Below are 19,649 nucleotides of genomic sequence, written 5' to 3' on the forward strand. Positions count from 1 at the left end.
CGGCTACCGGCATCAGGGGCTTATCTCCAGCATTCTGTATTGATTCTGTAATGCTGTAGATAACCCGCGATGTATCCTGAAAGATGAGAAAAAGAGGTTAGATTATCCTCACCCAGGGGCGGTCCTGCTGCGGTCCGGTCCAATGGGCATCGTGGTCCGGGGCCTCCATCTTCTTACGATGACGTCCTCTTCTTGTCTTCACGCTGCGGCTCCGGTGTACTTTGTCCTGTTGAGGGCAGAGCACAGTACTGCAGGCGCCGGGAAAGGTCAGAGAGGCCCAGCGCCTGCGCACTGCAGTACTGTGCTCTGCCCTCAACAGGACAAAGTACACCGGAGCCGCAGCGTGAAGACAAGAAGAGGTCGTCATCGTAAGAAGATGGGAGGCCCCGGACCACGATGCCCATTGGACCGGACCGCAGCAGGACCGCCCCTGGGTGAGTATAATCTAACCTCTTTTTCTCATCTTTCAGGATACATCGCGGGTTATCTACAGCATTACAGAATCAATACAGAATGCTGGAGATAAGCCCCTGATGCTGGTGGGCTTAGCTCACCTTCGATTTTGGGGGTGACAGGTTCCCTTTAATAACAATGTGTCAGTGCAGGCAAAAATTATAGAGTCCAAACTGATTAGGGTTGTACAGACAGGACACAACTGTAACAAACTCTCAGCTGTGAGAAGTACATATCTACAACTTCTCATAGCCTGGGGGCACAAATAGATCTAGATTAGACCTCGGAAAAGTGTATAGGGGGACTATGTAGGGGCTCATATTGTATATAGGGGGCTTATTCTGTATATAGGGGGATTATGTGGGGGCTCATACTGTATTTAAGAAGCCATGTTGTGGCTCATTCTGTATATAGGAGGCTATGAGGGGGCTCATACTGTATATGGGAGACTTTGAGGGGGCTCATACTGTATACAGGAGCAATGTGGGGGCTCCTTCTGTATACAGGAGGCTATGTTGGGCTCATACTGTGCATAAGAGGCTATGTGGGGGCTCATGCTGTATACAGGAGGCTATGTGCTGGCTCATACTATATATGGGTATATAGGGGGATTATGTGGGGGCTCACATCGTATTTAAGTGGTGATGCAGGGGGCTAATACCATATTTAAGAAGCTATGTGGGGGCTCATGCCATATTACACCATACATGCACTGTGAGTTCACCAGTAAACAACCTAGTAGTGAAAGCAGCCACAAACTCGTCTGTTAATAGTTGATCAATTGCGTAATTTTCCTGATGATAGGGGGCAGCAGAGAGCCGTTTGTGACAAAAAAGTAACAGAGGGTGAGATCTTGACAGGTGGGCTGTATGTGAGCTCATATTGTATATGGGGGGCTGTGTGCGGGCTGATATGGTATGAGGAAGAAGGTGTACATTGGGGCTGTATTGGAAAGAATATAATGCTGTCTGCAGGGAATGCAGGGCAAGAGTTAGAAGAGCTAAAGCCAGTAATGAAGTGAGGCTTGTAAGGGAAACCAAAAGCAGCAAGAAAGGATTTGTGGGGTAAAAGAGGCAAAAGATAAGTCAAGATGCTATAGGATTTTTACAGTATGAAAAGGGTGAAGTGGTCAGAAATGATGTTGAGAAGGACGAACTTTAAATTCCTATTTTGCTTCTGTGTTCTCTCAGAAAGTAAATGTAACATCAACTGATCTTCAATGTCATCGAAGGAATAAAATAATCCCCACTATCCATAAACAGAGAGATGGTGAGGGAACACTGAGCTAATTTACATGAATTTACAGCTTCTGGTCCAGATGAATTACATCCTAAGGTACAGAAAGAGTTAGCAGAGGAAATTGCAGAACCACTAGCCAGAAACTTTGAAAAACACTGGAAAACAGAAGTCCCAGAGGCCTGGAGAAGGGCAAATGTCCCTATCTTCAAAAAAGGAAAGAAGTTGAAGCCAGGAAATTACATGCCAGTTAGCCTTACTTCTATACCAGGGAAGATCTGTGAACAAACTATTACACAGCATGTATGTAAGTACTTGGATAAGGATACAGTAACTAACCAGAGCCAGCATGGGCTTGTAGCAAACAAGTCATATCAGACTCCTCTAATGTCCTTCTATGAAGGAATCACTGACTGGGTGGATAAAGGAAATGCAGTAGATAGAGTATATCTAGACTTCAGCAAAACATTTGATAAAGTATCTCACACTATCCTTATTGAAGAAATGACCAATTATGGAATTAACAAGGGAGGATAGGGGAATGTCTGGATACTTAATTCTGCTCAATATTATGTGATACAATATAAAATAATTACAATATGTTAATATTAATATTGAGAAGAATTAATTTCAGCCTATTGGTTCGGCTTCCGCAACACTCTTGGTCTCACATCTGGTCCCTTGGAAAAATTAATTGCCCACCCCAGACCTAGATGAATCAGCAACACAAATCTCTCTTCTATTCTGATACTTTGCTACAACGTATCAGGGCATGTAACATCAATCCTGGAATCCAAACTGTCTAGGATCGTGCAGACTAGATGCCACTGTCACAAACCCTCAGCTTTCAGGTATCTTTGATTAGGACGAGTTTTAAGCACTAGACATCAACAATGAACGTTTTTATTCACTGACAGCAAGCAGATGTATGGAGAATTAACAGAAATTCACACACAAGGAATATGAGGAAATTGTAGAACTTCTCGTTATGTTATGTAGGTTTATCATCCCGTCCTCCGATCAGGAGGCTACGTGACATGTAACGCATCGGTGGCAGGCGAGATCATCACACCTGTCCAACAACAACAGGGGTGGCGCTCACCCGGGCACAGGCTGGCGCACATCCCACTATCACTCAGCTCAGGCGTTGAGGCATCATTAATCCAGCTCATGTGCGTGCGTGTAGATTGTAAGCTCCCTGGTCCAGTAGATGAATGGCACAGCAGATTCTCAAATGTTAGAAGTCCAAGATGGGATTACGGGAAGTCTTAGGACTAGCGGCAGTCGTGTCCAGTGGTGACTGCAGACAGCGAGAGACTTACCAGGCAGGTCCTGGCAGCAGACTGAGGAGAGGAGACAGCAGCAGACGGCGGCGACCGCAGAGATCCGAACCATCATCCTGATTCCATATACAGCAGCGGGGACCCTGGGCACATTCACCGCGCTCCCCGACCCTGAGCCGCCAGCACCTGTGGAGACAACACAAGCCATAAATACACAGATAGGGGGTCCTGCATTACTAATGGGGGCTACAGAAGAACGTCCTGGTACGGTCAGGTGTAGATAAAGAAGAAGGAAAAACAGGAGCGATGTCCAGCTCAGCCGGCACCCCAAGGGGTAATAGAGATCCGCATCTACAGTGACAGGGTGACCGCTCTTACAGTAGAGAATCCACAGTGTGACCGCTCTTACAGTACACAGCTCTATAGTGTGACCGCTCTTACAGTACACAGCTCTATAGTGTGACCTCTCTTACAGTACAGAGCTCTATAGTGTGACCGCTCTTACAGTACAGAGCTCTATAGTGTGACCGCTCTTACAGTACAGAGCTCTATAGTGTGACCGCTCTTACAGTACAGAGCTCTATAGTGTGACCTCTCTTACAGTACACAGTTCTATAGTGTGACCGCTCTTACAGTACACAGTTCTATAGTGTGACCGCTCTTACAGTAGAGAATCCACAGTGTGACCGCTCTTACAGTACAGAGCTCTATAGTGTGACCGCTCTTACAGTACAGAGCTCTATAGTGTGACCGCTCTTACAGTACACAGCTCTATAGTGTGACCGCTCTTACAGTATACAGCTCTATAGTGTGACCGCTCTTACAGTACACAGCTCTATAGTGTGACCGCCCTTACAGTACAGAGCTCTATAGTGTGACCGCTCTTACAGTACACAGCTCTATAGTGTGACCGCCCTTACAGTACAGAGCTCTATAGTGTGACCGCTCTTACAGTACAGAGCTCTATAGTGTGACCGCTCTTACAGTACAGAGCTCTATAGTGTGACCGCTCTTACAGTACACAGCTCTATAGTGTGACCGCCCTTACAGTACAGAGCTCTATAGTGTGACCGCTCTTACAGTACACAGCTCTATAGTGTGACCGCTCTTACAGTACAGAGCTCTATAGTGTGACCGCTCTTACAGTATAGAGCTCTATAGTGTGACCGCTCTTACAGTATAGAGCTCTATAGTGTGACTGCTCTTACAGTACAGAGCTCTATAGTGTGACCGCTCTTACAGTACAGAGCTCTATAGTGTGACCGCTCTTACAGTACAGAGCTCTATAGTGTGACCGCTCTTACAGTACAGAGCTCTATAGTGTGACCGCTCTTACAGTACAGAGCTCTATAGTGTGACCGCTCTTACAGTACACAGCTCTATAGTGTGACCGCCCTTACAGTACAGAGCTCTATAGTGTGACCGCTCTTACAGTACACAGCTCTATAGTGTGACCGCTCTTACAGTACAGAGCTCTATAGTGTGACCGCTCTTACAGTATAGAGCTCTATAGTGTGACCGCTCTTACAGTATAGAGCTCTATAGTGTGACTGCTCTTACAGTACAGAGCTCTATAGTGTGACCGCTCTTACAGTACAGAGCTCTATAGTGTGACCGCTCTTACAGTACAGAGCTCTATAGTGTGACCGCTCTTACAGTACAGAGCTCTATAGTGTGACCGCTCTTACAGTACAGAGCTCTATAGTGTGAACGCTCTTACAGTACAGAGCTCTATAGTGTGACCTCTCTTATAGTACAGAGCTCTATAGTGTGACCGCTCTTACAGTACACAGCTCTATAGTGTGACCGCTCTTACAGTACAGAGCTCTATAGTGTGACCGCTCTTATAGTACACAGCTCTATAGTGTGACCTCTCTTACAGTATAGAGCTCTATAGTGTGACCGCTCTTACAGTACAGAGCTCTATAGTGTGACCGCTCTTACAGTACACAGCTCTATAGTGTGACTGCTCTTACAGTACAGAGCTCTATAGTGTGACCGCTCTTACAGTACAGAGCTCTATAGTGTGACCGCTCTTACAGCACAGAGAGCTCTATAGTGTGACTGCTCTTACAGTACAGAGCTCTATAGTGTGACCGCTCTTACAGTACAGAGCTCTATAGTGTGACCGCTCTTACAGTACAGAGCTCTATAGTGTGACCGCTCTTACAGTACACAGCTCTATAGTGTGACCGCTCTTACAGTACACAGCTCTATAGTGTGACCTCTCTTACAGTACAGAGCTCTATAGTGTGACCGCTCTTACAGTACAGAGCTCTATAGTGTGACCGCTCTTACAGTACACAGCTCTATAGTGTGACCGCTCTTACAGTACACAGCTCTATAGTGTGACCGCTCTTACAGTACACAGCTCTATAGTGTGACCTCTCTTACAGTACAGAGCTCTATAGTGTGACCGCTCTTACAGTACAGAGCTCTATAGTGTGACCGCTCTTACAGTACAGAGCTCTATAGTGTGACCGCTCTTACAGTACAGAGCTCTATAGTGTGACCTCTCTTACAGTACACAGTTCTATAGTGTGACCGCTCTTACAGTACACAGTTCTATAGTGTGACCGCTCTTACAGTAGAGAATCCACAGTGTGACCGCTCTTACAGTACAGAGCTCTATAGTGTGACCGCTCTTACAGTACAGAGCTCTATAGTGTGACCGCTCTTACAGTACACAGCTCTATAGTGTGACCGCTCTTACAGTATACAGCTCTATAGTGTGACCGCTCTTACAGTACACAGCTCTATAGTGTGACCGCCCTTACAGTACAGAGCTCTATAGTGTGACCGCTCTTACAGTACACAGCTCTATAGTGTGACCGCCCTTACAGTACAGAGCTCTATAGTGTGACCGCTCTTACAGTACAGAGCTCTATAGTGTGACCGCTCTTACAGTACAGAGCTCTATAGTGTGACCGCTCTTACAGTACACAGCTCTATAGTGTGACCGCCCTTACAGTACAGAGCTCTATAGTGTGACCGCTCTTACAGTACACAGCTCTATAGTGTGACCGCTCTTACAGTACAGAGCTCTATAGTGTGACCGCTCTTACAGTATAGAGCTCTATAGTGTGACCGCTCTTACAGTATAGAGCTCTATAGTGTGACTGCTCTTACAGTACAGAGCTCTATAGTGTGACCGCTCTTACAGTACAGAGCTCTATAGTGTGACCGCTCTTACAGTACAGAGCTCTATAGTGTGACCGCTCTTACAGTACAGAGCTCTATAGTGTGACCGCTCTTACAGTACACAGCTCTATAGTGTGACCGCCCTTACAGTACAGAGCTCTATAGTGTGACCGCTCTTACAGTACACAGCTCTATAGTGTGACCGCTCTTACAGTACAGAGCTCTATAGTGTGACCGCTCTTACAGTATAGAGCTCTATAGTGTGACCGCTCTTACAGTATAGAGCTCTATAGTGTGACTGCTCTTACAGTACAGAGCTCTATAGTGTGACCGCTCTTACAGTACAGAGCTCTATAGTGTGACCGCTCTTACAGTACAGAGCTCTATAGTGTGACCGCTCTTACAGTACAGAGCTCTATAGTGTGACCGCTCTTACAGTACAGAGCTCTATAGTGTGACCGCTCTTACAGTACAGAGCTCTTTAGTGTGACCTCTCTTATAGTACAGAGCTCTATAGTGTGACCGCTCTTACAGTACACAGCTCTATAGTGTGACCGCTCTTACAGTACAGAGCTCTATAGTGTGACCGCTCTTATAGTACACAGCTCTATAGTGTGACCTCTCTTACAGTATAGAGCTCTATAGTGTGACCGCTCTTACAGTACAGAGCTCTATAGTGTGACCGCTCTTACAGTACACAGCTCTATAGTGTGACTGCTCTTACAGTACAGAGCTCTATAGTGTGACCGCTCTTACAGTACAGAGCTCTATAGTGTGACCGCTCTTACAGCACAGAGAGCTCTATAGTGTGACTGCTCTTACAGTACAGAGCTCTATAGTGTGACCGCTCTTACAGTACAGAGCTCTATAGTGTGACCGCTCTTACAGTACAGAGCTCTATAGTGTGACCGCTCTTACAGTACACAGCTCTATAGTGTGACCGCTCTTACAGTACACAGCTCTATAGTGTGACCGCTCTTACAGTACACAGCTCTATAGTGTGACCGCTCTTACAGTACAGAGCTCTATAGTGTGACCGCTCTTACAGTACAGAGCTCTATAGTGTGACCGCTCTTACAGCACAGAGAGCTCTATAGTGTGACCGCTCTTACAGTACAGAGCTCTATAGTGTGACCGCTCTTACAGTATAGAGCTCTATAGTGTGACCGCTCTTACAGTACAGAGCTCTATAGTGTTACCACTCTTACAGTACAGAGCTCTATAGTGTGACCGCTCTTACAGTACAGAGCTCTATAGTGTGACCGCTTACAGTATAGAGCTCTATAGTGTGACCGCTCTTACAGTACAGAGCTCTATAGTGTGACCGCTCTTACAGTACAGAGCTCTATAGTGTTACCACTCTTACAGTACAGAGCTCTATAGTGTGACCGCTCTTACAGTACAGAGCTCTATAGTGTGACCGCTCTTACAGTACAGAGCTCTATAGTGTGACCGCTCTTACAGTACAGAGCTCTATAGTGTGACTGCTCTTACAGTACATAGCTCTATAGTGTGACCGCTCTTACAGTACATAGCTCTATAGTGTGACCGCTCTTACAGTACAGAGCTCTATAGTGTGACCGCTCTTACAGTACAGAGCTCTATAGTGTGACCGCTCTTACAGTACAGAGCTCTATAGTGTGACCGTTCTTACAGTACAGAGCTCTATAGTGTGACCGCTCTTACAGTACAGAGCTCTATAGTGTTACCACTCTTACAGTACAGAGCTCTATAGTGTGACCGCTCTTACAGTACAGAGCTCTATAGTGTGACCGCTCTTACAGTACAGAACTCTATAGTGTGACCGCTCTTACAGTACAGAGCTCTATAGTGTGACTGCTCTTACAGTACATAGCTCTATAGTGTGACCGCTCTTACAGTACATAGCTCTATAGTGTGACCGCTCTTACAGTACAGAGCTCTATAGTGTGACCGCTCTTACAGTACAGAGCTCTATAGTGTGACCGCTCTTACAGTACAGAGCTCTATAGTGTGACCGCTCTTACAGTACAGAGCTCTATAGTGTGACCGCTCTTACAGTACACAGCTCTATAGTGTGACCGCTCTTACAGTACACAGCTCTATAGTGTGACCGCTCTTACAGTACAGAGCTCTATAGTGTGACCGCTCTTACACTACAGAGCTCTATAGTGTGACTGCTCTTACAGTACAGAGCTCTATAGTGTGACCGCTCTTACAGTACAGAGCTCTATAGTGTAAACGCTCTTACAGTACAGAGCTCTATAGTGTGACCGCTCTTACAGTATAGAGCTCTATAGTGTGATCTCTCTTACAGTACACAGCTCTATAGTGTGATCTCTCTTACAGTACACAGCTCTATAGTGTGACCGCTCTTACAGTACACAGCTCTATAGTGTGACCGCTCTTACAGTACAGAGCTCTATAGTGTGACCGCTCTTACAGTACACAGCTCTATAGTGTGACCGCTCTTACAGTACACAGCTCTATAGTGTGACCGCTCTTACAGTATAGCGCTCTATAGTGTGACCGCTCTTACAGTACAGAGCTCTATAGTGTGATCGCTCTTACAGTACACAGCTCTATAGTGTGACCGCTCTTACAGTACAGAGCTCTATAGTGTGACCGCTCTTACAGTACAGAGCTCTATAGTGTGACCGCTCTTACAGTACAGAGCTCTATAGTGTGACCGCTCTTACAGTACTGAGCTCTATAGTGTGACCGCTCTTACAGTACAGAGCTCTATAGTGTGACCGCTCTTACAGTACACAGCTCTATAGTGTGACCTCTCTTATAGTACAGATCTCTATAGTGTGATCTCTCTTACAGTACACAGCTCTATAGTGTGACCGCTCTTACAGTACACAGCTCTATAGTGTGACCGCTCTTACAGTACAGAGCTCTATAGTGTGACCGCTCTTACAGTACACAGCTCTATAGTGTGACCGCTCTTACAGTACACAGCTCTATAGTGTGACCGCTCTTACAGTATAGCGCTCTATAGTGTGACCGCTCTTACAGTACAGAGCTCTATAGTGTGATCGCTCTTACAGTACACAGCTCTATAGTGTGACCGCTCTTACAGTACAGAGCTCTATAGTGTGACCGCTCTTACAGTACAGAGCTCTATAGTGTGACCGCTCTTACAGTACAGAGCTCTATAGTGTGACCGCTCTTACAGTACTGAGCTCTATAGTGTGACCGCTCTTACAGTACAGAGCTCTATAGTGTGACCGCTCTTACAGTACACAGCTCTATAGTGTGACCGCTCTTACAGTATAGCGCTCTATAGTGTGACCGCTCTTACAGTACAGAGCTCTATAGTGTGATCGCTCTTACAGTACAGAGCTCTATAGTGTGGCCGCTCTTACAGTACAGCGCTCTATAGTGTGACCGCTCTTACAGTACAGAGCTCTATAGTGTGACCGCTCTTACAGTACAGAGCTCTATAGTGTGACCGCTCTTACAGTACAGAGCTCTATAGTGTGACCGCTCTTACAGTACACAGCTCTATAGTGTGACCGCTCTTACAGTACAGAGCTCTATAGTGTGACCGCTCTTACAGTACAGAGCTCTATAGTGTGACCGCTCTTACAGTACACAGCTCTATAGTGTGACCGCTCTTACAGTATAGCGCTCTATAGTGTGACCGCTCTTACAGTACAGAGCTCTATAGTGTGGCCGCTCTTACAGTACAGCGCTCTATAGTGTGACCGCTCTTACAGTACAGAGCTCTATAGTGTGACCGCTCTTACAGTACAGAGCTCTATAGTGTGACCGCTCTTACAGTACAGAGCTCTATAGTGTGACCGCTCTTACAGTACAGAGCTCTATAGTGTGACCGCTCTTACAGTACAGAGCTCTATAGTGTGACCGCTCTTACAGTACAGAGCTCTATAGTGTGACCGCTCTTACAGTAGAGACTCTGCAGTGATAAACAGTAATAATAACTGAACATTTATCATAAATTGCAAGTTGTAACCAATATTTACAGCTTTTTCTCTGTAGTATAATCCATAGACACTTTACAAGAATAAACAGTCCACCACCCAGAATAACCAGGAAACCCCTGCTGGCTGTGCTGGGACTTGTAGTTCTCCAGCCTCAGTCAGCTCTCCACAGGAGGAATACACTCATCACATGATGATCACATGCAAATACATCAAGGATTAAAGGTGCGATAGGCGGCAGGCGTGTTACGGTCACATGACTGCGACAATGGCAGAGCTGCTGAAATCTGCAGCCTAAACACAACCTCCAAGTGTAAAGAAAAGTCCTACAAGACGGAGAAATAAACACGATGGTGAAAAAAGACGTCAAAACAAAGGAAACACAAATAACATTGTAACCAAAATGTCTCAGTAATGTTCTGAGAGCAACTTGTGGGGGTAGATTGGGGTCTACAAATCCCAACAGCTACTGGAGTTGGAGCAGCTTTCCCCCTCGCCTCCATGGAAGGGACATTCCTGGGGCACACGAGGGGCCACCAGACTCACTTGTAGGGATAAAGTCCTGGCCGTGCCCTCTTCAGAATGAAGGCAACAGCAGCTGTTTGGAAATCTTAATACTCTTCCCACCAGGTTAAAATAACAATTTCCTGTGAGTGGGGGTTTAGATGACCTCTGACCCGCAGACCCCTTCTCTTTACACCCCTCCCTCTCCAGCCGCCTCCTCCTCTGGCCTTAGATAGGCATGTAAATCATACCCCAGGGGGGAGTCATTAGTGGAGTGAAATTAACAAGGGCTGGAACTTTATAAAAGACACAACTCCAATTCCTTCTGCTATAGGGGCTGCAGGGGAGTGAGGGGGGCTACAGGCTCACATTTCACCACTCCAGAGTGGACAGTCAGGAACATGTCCTCCTCTTCTGCAGAAGTTAACCACTTCCACACTGTATGAAAAAGAATCACATTAAGTTGAGGGTATATCGACGATGTTCCCATAGAAAGTAATGGGTGACTCTGATCACCAAGTCTTTCAGCAGTAAGGTGATGCGATAAGATGAAATAACATGCTGCTGTCACTCTAAAAAAAAAATCACATAGCACAGATTCCCAATGGCAACACTGTTGCACTGGAGCTCTAAACAGTCCCCCATATTTGAAAAAGTAAAACAAGAGAATCATTGATCACAGATATGCAAAGCGCTGTGTACAACTTATATTGCACTGTAATAATGACCCTTTAATGACCTGAAAACCCAATTAACCTGTGCAGGTCCACTTTAATCCATGTGTCAAATCAGGATGCCATGCCGCTATATGGCATGACTCGATATTGTAATGTTTGAGATAAAGCACCCATGTGTATTAGGAGAGCTATGGAGGCATCATAGATACATCAGCTGAATGTATCATTGCAGGTATGTTTCATCAGTGGGTTATTGGTGAGTTGAGATGAAACAACCATGGGTTTTAAGAAAGCCGAGTCTTATCATTATAGATATATAGGATAATTATTAATAATCATCATTATATAGTGCCAACATATTCCGCAGCGCTTTACAGTTTAACAGTTCATACACACGTCATAAGTAACAACGTCCAAAATAATACAATAATTAACGCAAAATAGGAATATCCAGATCGTGAGCGCTTACAATCTGTGGGAAGACAAAGTACAGGGGCGTATTTACAGTGATGATCCAGCCATCTTGAGGGAGTGGGGGACAGATAGAGGCTGCATGAGGTTGTCGCCAGCCAGTACTTGTGGTGCTGTTGGGTGCGGTGGAGTTTGATGGAGGGTTATTCTCAGATAGATAGTGAGTGGGCCACACACACAAACATAAAAGGATTGTACTGTTCCAGGTAAATTTAATCTTTAGATTATTGGAAAGCGAGCTAAAGCACCTTTAGGTACTGAGGGAACTTAGGAGGTGTCATAAGCGATTCACAGGATAGGTGAATTGCTAGATTATTGGAAAAAACACCTTTGGATATTGGGGGAGCTGTGAAAGTGTCGTAAATTAATACAATTAATTCCAAGTTTGTGTGGATTATTGAAAAGTTTAGATAAAGCATTCATCTTTGTTGGTGGAGCTAAGGAAGTATCATTAAAGAAACATAACATCAATGTAACACTGCAGTTTTGTTTCATCAGTGGATCATTGAAGAGCTGAGGTAAAACTATGGGTATTGGAGGAACTGAGGAGGAATTTTAAAAGACTTAACAGAAAGTTTCATCTGTGAGATTATAAAAAGATGCGATAAAGAACTCTAATGTATCTGGAGAGAAGAGAAGATATCATACATTGGATGAGTACATCAGTCCGTTTAAGTTTTATCTGTTGCGTTTTGGAAGACAGAGATAAAGCACCCATGAGTATTGGGGGAGCTGAGGAATGATAAATAGGATGGGCTTATCACTCCAGGAAATATTGACCTGTGGATTATGGGACAAAGCATCCATGAATTTTGGTGGAACTGAAAAAAAGGCATGAGTCCAGGACTAGCAGTCAAAATTTGGTGGAATCTGCACTAAAGATAAGTAATAGGGAGGTACACTGTTACTTAATGCAAGTATAAGACGGCTGCATGATTTTCACATATAAAAGTCAGACATTATTGTAACAAAGTTTGTAATAAAGCCACGCCAACGCATGAAACAGAAACATCATATTTCCACTTTAAGAACCACAATTTGCTGCATAAAATAACAGTCAATGTGTCATGAAAGTCTATATTTGCTAAGAAAATATACACAGTGGTCAAACCATCCCGGGTCAGAAAATCAGTCGTGCTTCCCGATCAAGACCACTGAATCTTATTATTACCACCTTCCCTGCAAACAAGGCTCACAATAGGCATCAGCCGTGTCGGAATATGTATTCCTGGGACCTGTAGTGCTTTAGTATTTCTACTGTCTTGATGCAAATGTAGGGATCTGATACTTCTAAACTGGATTACAAGTGGGGGCGCTGTTGCATTAATTTCTATTTAAAATGACAGTGGCAGAAAGTGGTACTGCAACTGAGAAATGTAACTGGGTACTTCAATAAGATTTGAAGGAAGATTTGCCCAAAAAGTCCAGAATCCATCACGAAAAAGAGAGAGAAAGAATCTCACAAAAAAATCAGAGATTCTAAAGAGTCCCATAGAATTCATTAATCCTAAATCCTACAGGAGTTTAAAATTAGGGGCAAAATTTTAGAATTATCTTTCAGCCCCGTCCGAGTACTTTCCACACCTCAGATGATGATCGTTTCATATAAATAAACTCAAAGCCCCCTCCGCCTCTCCCCCCTATTCATACCTACCAGAGAGAGTCCTGGCGCGGATCCCCAAACTGTGAGGCCAGATCCTCATCATTGGGGTCTGCTTTATCTCAGCCCGGCTATTTCTGGCACTCGCAGGTTTGCTAGTGGGAGGTTGGACGCGTATGACTGCGTGGAAACTTGGCCTTACAAGTCCGCGTCTTGTGAGACGTCTTTTATTATTTCATTTTTCTTGATTTTCCCTTCTTATACTTGGCAGTTCTGCCTAAACAAGTGATAGAGAAATATTATTGCGGACGCTGCGCCACCCAAACTCCCAGTAACTCCTTTGTCACCAAAATGGAACTTTTTTGCATTTTTTACTTTTATTGGGGGGGGGGGGTTGAGCCACCATAATTGGGAACCGCGGATTGGCCAAATTAGTGGAGGGTTGAGAAGAAGGAAGCTAAATGAAGACTATCTACAAATATGGCTGCCCGGGAACGCAAGAAGCTGCCATGGGACCATCCAAGGACAAACATGCTGTAAAGTCAGGTGACTACCACTAGGGGTCTTGTCCCCATTGATAATGCAATATTAGCCAAAAAGGGACCTTCTTCTACGCATGGCCATTTTTAGTTCCATCCTTGGTTTTCTGGACAGGTCCGGACAATGGACAACACCCATTATTGACCCTTTAAGAGTCTAGATTTAATCACGACTTGGGCATCCATATTCAGTTAATAACATTGCATCACAAAGAAAGTTTCTGGGAACTTTGCAGTTGACCACCAAAGAGAAAAACTCGTGATCTGTACAGTTCTGTTTCCTATCAGTGGGATTACATCCAGTGTTTGAGTAGAGGGGCCAAGTCCAACCCTGGACACATAAAACATCTTCTGGAATGCAATATATCCTTCTACTGACAGGGGCTGCACTCTCCCAAAGTCATAAAACTCTCAGGAGAGAGGCCACAAGGCAACCAAGCCACCACAGGCAGTGGCCAACAGGACCCCCAAAAATAGTAGAGCAAAAAGGACCAAGGAAGGTAAGAGAATACGAAGAGCGGAGAGGCGGAAAAAGCAGAATCCGAGAAAAAGGATGGGACAGTATTAAAGAAGGCGATCAGATGGGCAAAGATCTGCCAACTCCACCCTGGCAGAAGACGCACCAGATGGCGATCTGTCAGGGATATCTTCTCTAAAGTGCCACAACAATCAAGAATGTATGGACCACCATCGATGCAGCCGGAGAGACGGGCGCGTCGGAGAACACGTGATGGTTCCAAGGAAAAAAGAAAATGTATGAATTTGGAAGAAAATTGACAGCAAGTAAACACATTCCTACCAGAGAGGTCCAAATGTTTCAGGTCTCTTCCAAGAAGACCTGGCACTCTCCTCCCTGACGCCTTTCCCTTGGCTCTAGCCCCTTGGCGTTCTCTCCTCCCTGACGCTCTCCTCTGGTACTCTCTCCCCTGCTGCTCTCCACTATCAACCTCCCCGCCGCTCTACCCTGGTGCTCTCTTCACTGGAGCTCTCCTGGTGCTCTCTCCCCCCGGCGATCTTCCCCCTAACACTCTCCCCCTGGCTCTAGCCCCTTGGCGCTCTCTCCTGACACTCTCCCCTCTGACGCTCCCTGATGCTCTCTTCTGGTGCTTCACTGCCCCCCACGACACTCTACCCTGGTGCTCTCCCCCTCCCTGACACTCTCTTGGTGCTCTTTCCTCTGGCGCTCTTTCCTATGATGCTTTCCCCCTGGCTTTAGCCCCTTGGTGCTCTCCTGACACTCCACCCCCTGATGCTCTCCTCTGGTGCACACATGCCCTCCCTGATACTCTATCTTGGTGCTCTTCCCCCTGACACTCTCCTGGTGCTCTTTCACCTGGAGACGCTCTACCCCCTAATGCTCTCCCCTTTGCCCTGAGGCTCTACCCTGGTGCTCTCCCCCTGACGCTCTCCTGGTGCTCTTTCCCCTGACTCTCTTTCCCCTGGCTCTCATGGTGCTCTTTCCCCTGATGCTCTCCCCCTGACACTCTCCAGGTGCTCTTTCCCCTGATGCTCTCCCCCTGACACTCTCCAGGTGCTCTTTCCCCTGATGCTCTCCCCCTGACACTCTCCTGGTGCTCTTTCCCCTGACTCTCTTTCCCCTGGCTCTCATGGTGCTCTTTCCCCTGATGCTCTCCCCCTGACACTCTCCTGGTGCTCTTTCCCCTGATGCCCTCCCCCTGACACTCTCCTGGTGCTCTTTCCCTTGACGCTCTCTCCCCTGACTCTACTGGTGCTCTTTTCCCTGGCGCTCTCCCCAACACTCTCCTGGTGCTCTTTCCCCTGATGCTCTCCCCCTGACACTCTCCAGGTGCTCTTTCCCCTGATGCTCTCCCCCTGACACTCTCCTGGTGCTCTTTTCCCTGGCGCTCTCCCCCTGACACTCTCCTGGTGCTCTTTCCCCTGATGCCCTCCCCCTGACACTCTCCTGGTGCTCTTTCCCTTGACGCTCTCTCCCCAACACTCTCCTGGTGCTTTTTCCCCTGATGCTCTCTCCTAACACTCTCCTGGTGCTCTTTCCCCTGATGCTCTCCCCCTGACACTCTCCTGGTGCTCTTCCCCCTGACACTCTCCTGGTGCTCTTTCACCTGGAGACGCTCTACCCCCTAATGCTCTCCCCTTTGCCCTGAGGCTCTACCCTGGTGCTCTCCCCCTGACGCTCTCCTGGTGCTCTTTCCCCTGACTCTCTTTCCCCTGGCTCTCATGGTGCTCTTTCCCCTGATGCTCTCCCCCTGACACTCTCCAGGTGCTCTTTCCCCTGATGCTCTCCCCCTGACACTCTCCAGGTGCTCTTTCCCCTGATGCTCTCCCCCTGACACTCTCCTGGTGCTCTTTCCCCTGACTCTCTTTCCCCTGGCTCTCATGGTGCTCTTTCCCCTGATGTTCTCCCCCTGACACTCTCCTGGTGCTCTTTCCCCTGATGCCCTCCCCCTGACACTCTCCTGGTGCTCTTTCCCTTGACGCTCTCTCCCCTGACTCTACTGGTGCTCTTTTCCCTGGCGCTCTCCCCAACACTCTCCTGGTGCTCTTTCCCCTGATGCTCTCCCCCTGACACTCTCCAGGTGCTCTTTCCCCTGATGCTCTCCCCCTGACACTCTCCTGGTGCTCTTTTCCCTGGCGCTCTCCCCCTGACACTCTCCTGGTGCTCTTTCCCCTGATGCCCTCCCCCTGACACTCTCCTGGTGCTCTTTCCCTTGACGCTCTCTCCCCAACACTCTCCTGGTGCTTTTTCCCCTGATGCTCTCTCCTAACACTCTCCTGGTGCTCTTTCCCCTGATGCTCTCCCCCTGACACTCTCCTGGTGCTCTTTCCACTGACGCTCTCTCCTCTGACACTCTCCTAGTGCTTTTCCCTGGATGAATTGATCAGACTTCACTTCTTAAACCCTATTTAAATCAAGGCCAAATAAAAAAAAGCAAAAAAAAATAATTACAAAACAACTGGAGGGGGAAGTAGAAGACCGGAGAGGACTTTTTTTCCCCCCCAATTTGCTTTCGCTTCTGTCCCTTTGCTCAGGATCTTCTCCACTTGACAAGCTGCTAATTGGATAAGTGCAGATCCCACACTCTCCCGATGCCACAGAACTGGGTTGGGAAAAGTTTTTTGGAGGTGGATCATTGGTTTAATAGTGAGGGGTGTTTTTTTTTTCGCCTCTCAACATGAATTCCATCTGCTCCCCCCCCCCCCCGATAATTGATGACGCAGCTTGAATATTCATGTATTTTCGGGGCGCCCCCTCCTTCTGCCCCTCTCATAGCGCGGCACAATACCCCAGATAACAGCCCCCCCTCCACGCATTAGATAAACACAGGCAGTGTCAAGTGTGAGGAGGGACTACAACTGCCAGTCATGCATCGGCCTCACAATGAGACCCTCTAATATACTGCATGCTTTCCATATGGGGGCTGCGTTGCCCCTGGAAACACTAACAGGCAGAACGAGGCTTAATAGAGTCCGTATTCATTGTCATGCAGCAAGCTGGCTCAAGAGACTATTGCCCCGTGGGTCGGTATCCATTATTTCTACACCCCCCCTCCTTCTTTCTCCTTTCATTTTTTTTTCTTTTATTGAAAAGGGGACAAAAGACCAAGGTTGCTTAAGGGTCCCAATCTGGAGAGGATCGGGGGTCTCACAGAAAAGACTTTGCTGCAGTTTGGAAGCCTTGAGGAGGGGGCAAAAAAAATAAGAGACTAAATTAAAGAAGAAAAAAAAAAATTGAAAGTTAAAAAGCAAAAAGCGAGCAGAGGTGCCAGCTGCCCATAGAAAAGCTGCCATAGCTGAGGGACAAAGGCCTGGCATGGAAAAAGGTCAACGCAGAATAGAAAAAACAGCTGCTTAAGACCAGAGCCACGTCTGACCACCCGCCTCGAAGACGTGGCCTGGGCCAAAAAATCCTGCCAACCGTGCAATGACGACAAGTCCCCGCACCCACGGCTCAGAGTCCTTGAAGGTTAATGTAGTGTCCCGTGCACTTCATCTATTAGAAAGGCCCAAAATCAACATTTCTGCTCCTCCTTCTTGACTGGCCCCGAGTGTGCCCGCTGCCGTGTTCTTCTTCTCATGCGTTTCTTAGATCGCAGATTCAGATAACAGGATGGTAATGGTGGAAAAGGCGAAGGACCCTGCAAGAGCGCATCAACCAAGCAGCAGGAAAATCCCACTTATAGCATTTGTAACCTCAAGTTTCAGGGAACCACAAATACGTCAACTGCAGCATCCTAAAGCATGGACGCCTCAACCGAAGCGTTCTGAAGCATGGACACATCAACCTCAGCGCTGACACCTACACCACAGTGGCCCAGAGAGCGGACAGATCAATGGCAGCTCCCCTAAGTGCGGATACATCAGCCGCAGAGTCTCGATGCCTGGACACCACAACCACAGCGTCGGAAGCCTCAACCGCTGAGACCTGAAGCACAGACACCTCAACCGCAGAGTCCAGAAGAGCAGACACCTCAACCGCAGCGTCCTGAAGCACGGACACCTCAACCGCAGCAACATGAAGAACCGACACCTCAACCGCAGCATCCTGAAGCACAGAAACCTCAACCACAGCGTCCTGAAGCGCAGACACCTCAACTGCAGCATCCTGAAGCGCAGACACCTCAACCGCAGCAACATGAAGAACCGACACCTGAACCGCAGCGTCCTGAAGCGCAGACACCTCAACTGCAGCATCCTAAAGCACGGACGCCTCAACCGAAGCGTTCTAAAGCGTGGACACATCAACCACAGCGCTGACACCTACATCACAGTAGCCCAGAGAGCGGACAGATCAATGGCAGCTCCCCTAAGTGCGGACACATCAGCCGCAGAATCTCGATGCCTGGACACCACAACCACAGCGTCGGAAGCCTCAACCGCTGAGACCTGAAGCACAGACACCTCAACCGCACAGTCCAGAAGAGCCGACACCTCAACCGCAGCGTCCTGAAGCACGGACACCTCAACCGCAGCAACATGAAGAACCGACACCTCAACCGCAGCATCCTGAAGCACGGAAACCTCAACCACAGCGTCCTGAAGCGCAGACACCTCAACTGCAGCATCCTGAAGCGCAGACACCTCAACCGCAGCAACATGAAGAACCGACACCTCAACCGCAGCGTCCTGAAGTGCAGACACCTCAACTGCAGCATCCTAAAGCACGGACGCCTCAACCGAAGTGTTCTAAAGCATGGACACATCAACCACAGCGCTGACACCTACACCACAGTGGCCCAGAGAGCGGACAGATCAATGGCAGCTCCCCTAAGTGCGCACACATCAGCCGCAGAGTCTCGATGCCTGGACACCACAACCACATCGTCGAACACCTCAACCGCTGAGACCTGAAGCACAGACACCTCAACCACAGCGTCCAGAAGAGCCGACACCTCAACCGCAGTGTCCTAAAGCGGAGACACCTCAACCGCAGCAACATGAAGAACCGACACCTCAACCGCAGCGTCCTGAAACGCAGACACCTCAACTGCAGCATCCTAAAGCACGGACGCCTCAACCGAAGTGTTCTAAAGCATGGACACATCAACCACAGCGCTGACACCTACACCACAGTGGCCCAGAGAGCGGACAGATCAATGGCAGCTCCCCTAAGTGCGCACACATCAGCCGCAGAGTCTCGATGCCTGGACACCACAACCACAGCTTCGGACACCTCAACCGCTGAGACCTGAAGCACAGACACCTCAACCGCAGCATCCCGAAGAGCCGACACCTCAACCGCAGCGTCCTGAAGCACAGACACCTCAACCGCAGCATCCCGAAGAGCCAACACCTCAACCGCAGCATCCCGAAGAGCCAACACCTCAACTGTAGCG

At 47.6% G+C, this 19,649-nt stretch overlaps 1 protein-coding gene across 1 annotated transcript in view; it reads right to left on the minus strand.

Moving 5' to 3' along the window:
• BOC (BOC cell adhesion associated, oncogene regulated) overlaps positions 1 to 19,649 on the minus strand; it is a 65,479-nt gene that overhangs the window by 22,875 nt on the left and 22,955 nt on the right. Inside the window, exon 2 of the mRNA XM_077293669.1 lies at positions 3,012 to 3,158. Within this exon, the coding sequence (XP_077149784.1) occupies positions 3,012 to 3,087 (76 nt within the window). The 5' untranslated portion in view covers positions 3,088 to 3,158. The remainder of the gene's footprint in view (positions 1 to 3,011; positions 3,159 to 19,649) is intronic.

This window comes from Ranitomeya variabilis, chromosome 3 (genome assembly GCF_051348905.1).
Source record: "Ranitomeya variabilis isolate aRanVar5 chromosome 3, aRanVar5.hap1, whole genome shotgun sequence".
In the NCBI taxonomy this organism is placed as follows: domain Eukaryota; kingdom Metazoa; phylum Chordata; class Amphibia; order Anura; family Dendrobatidae; genus Ranitomeya; species Ranitomeya variabilis.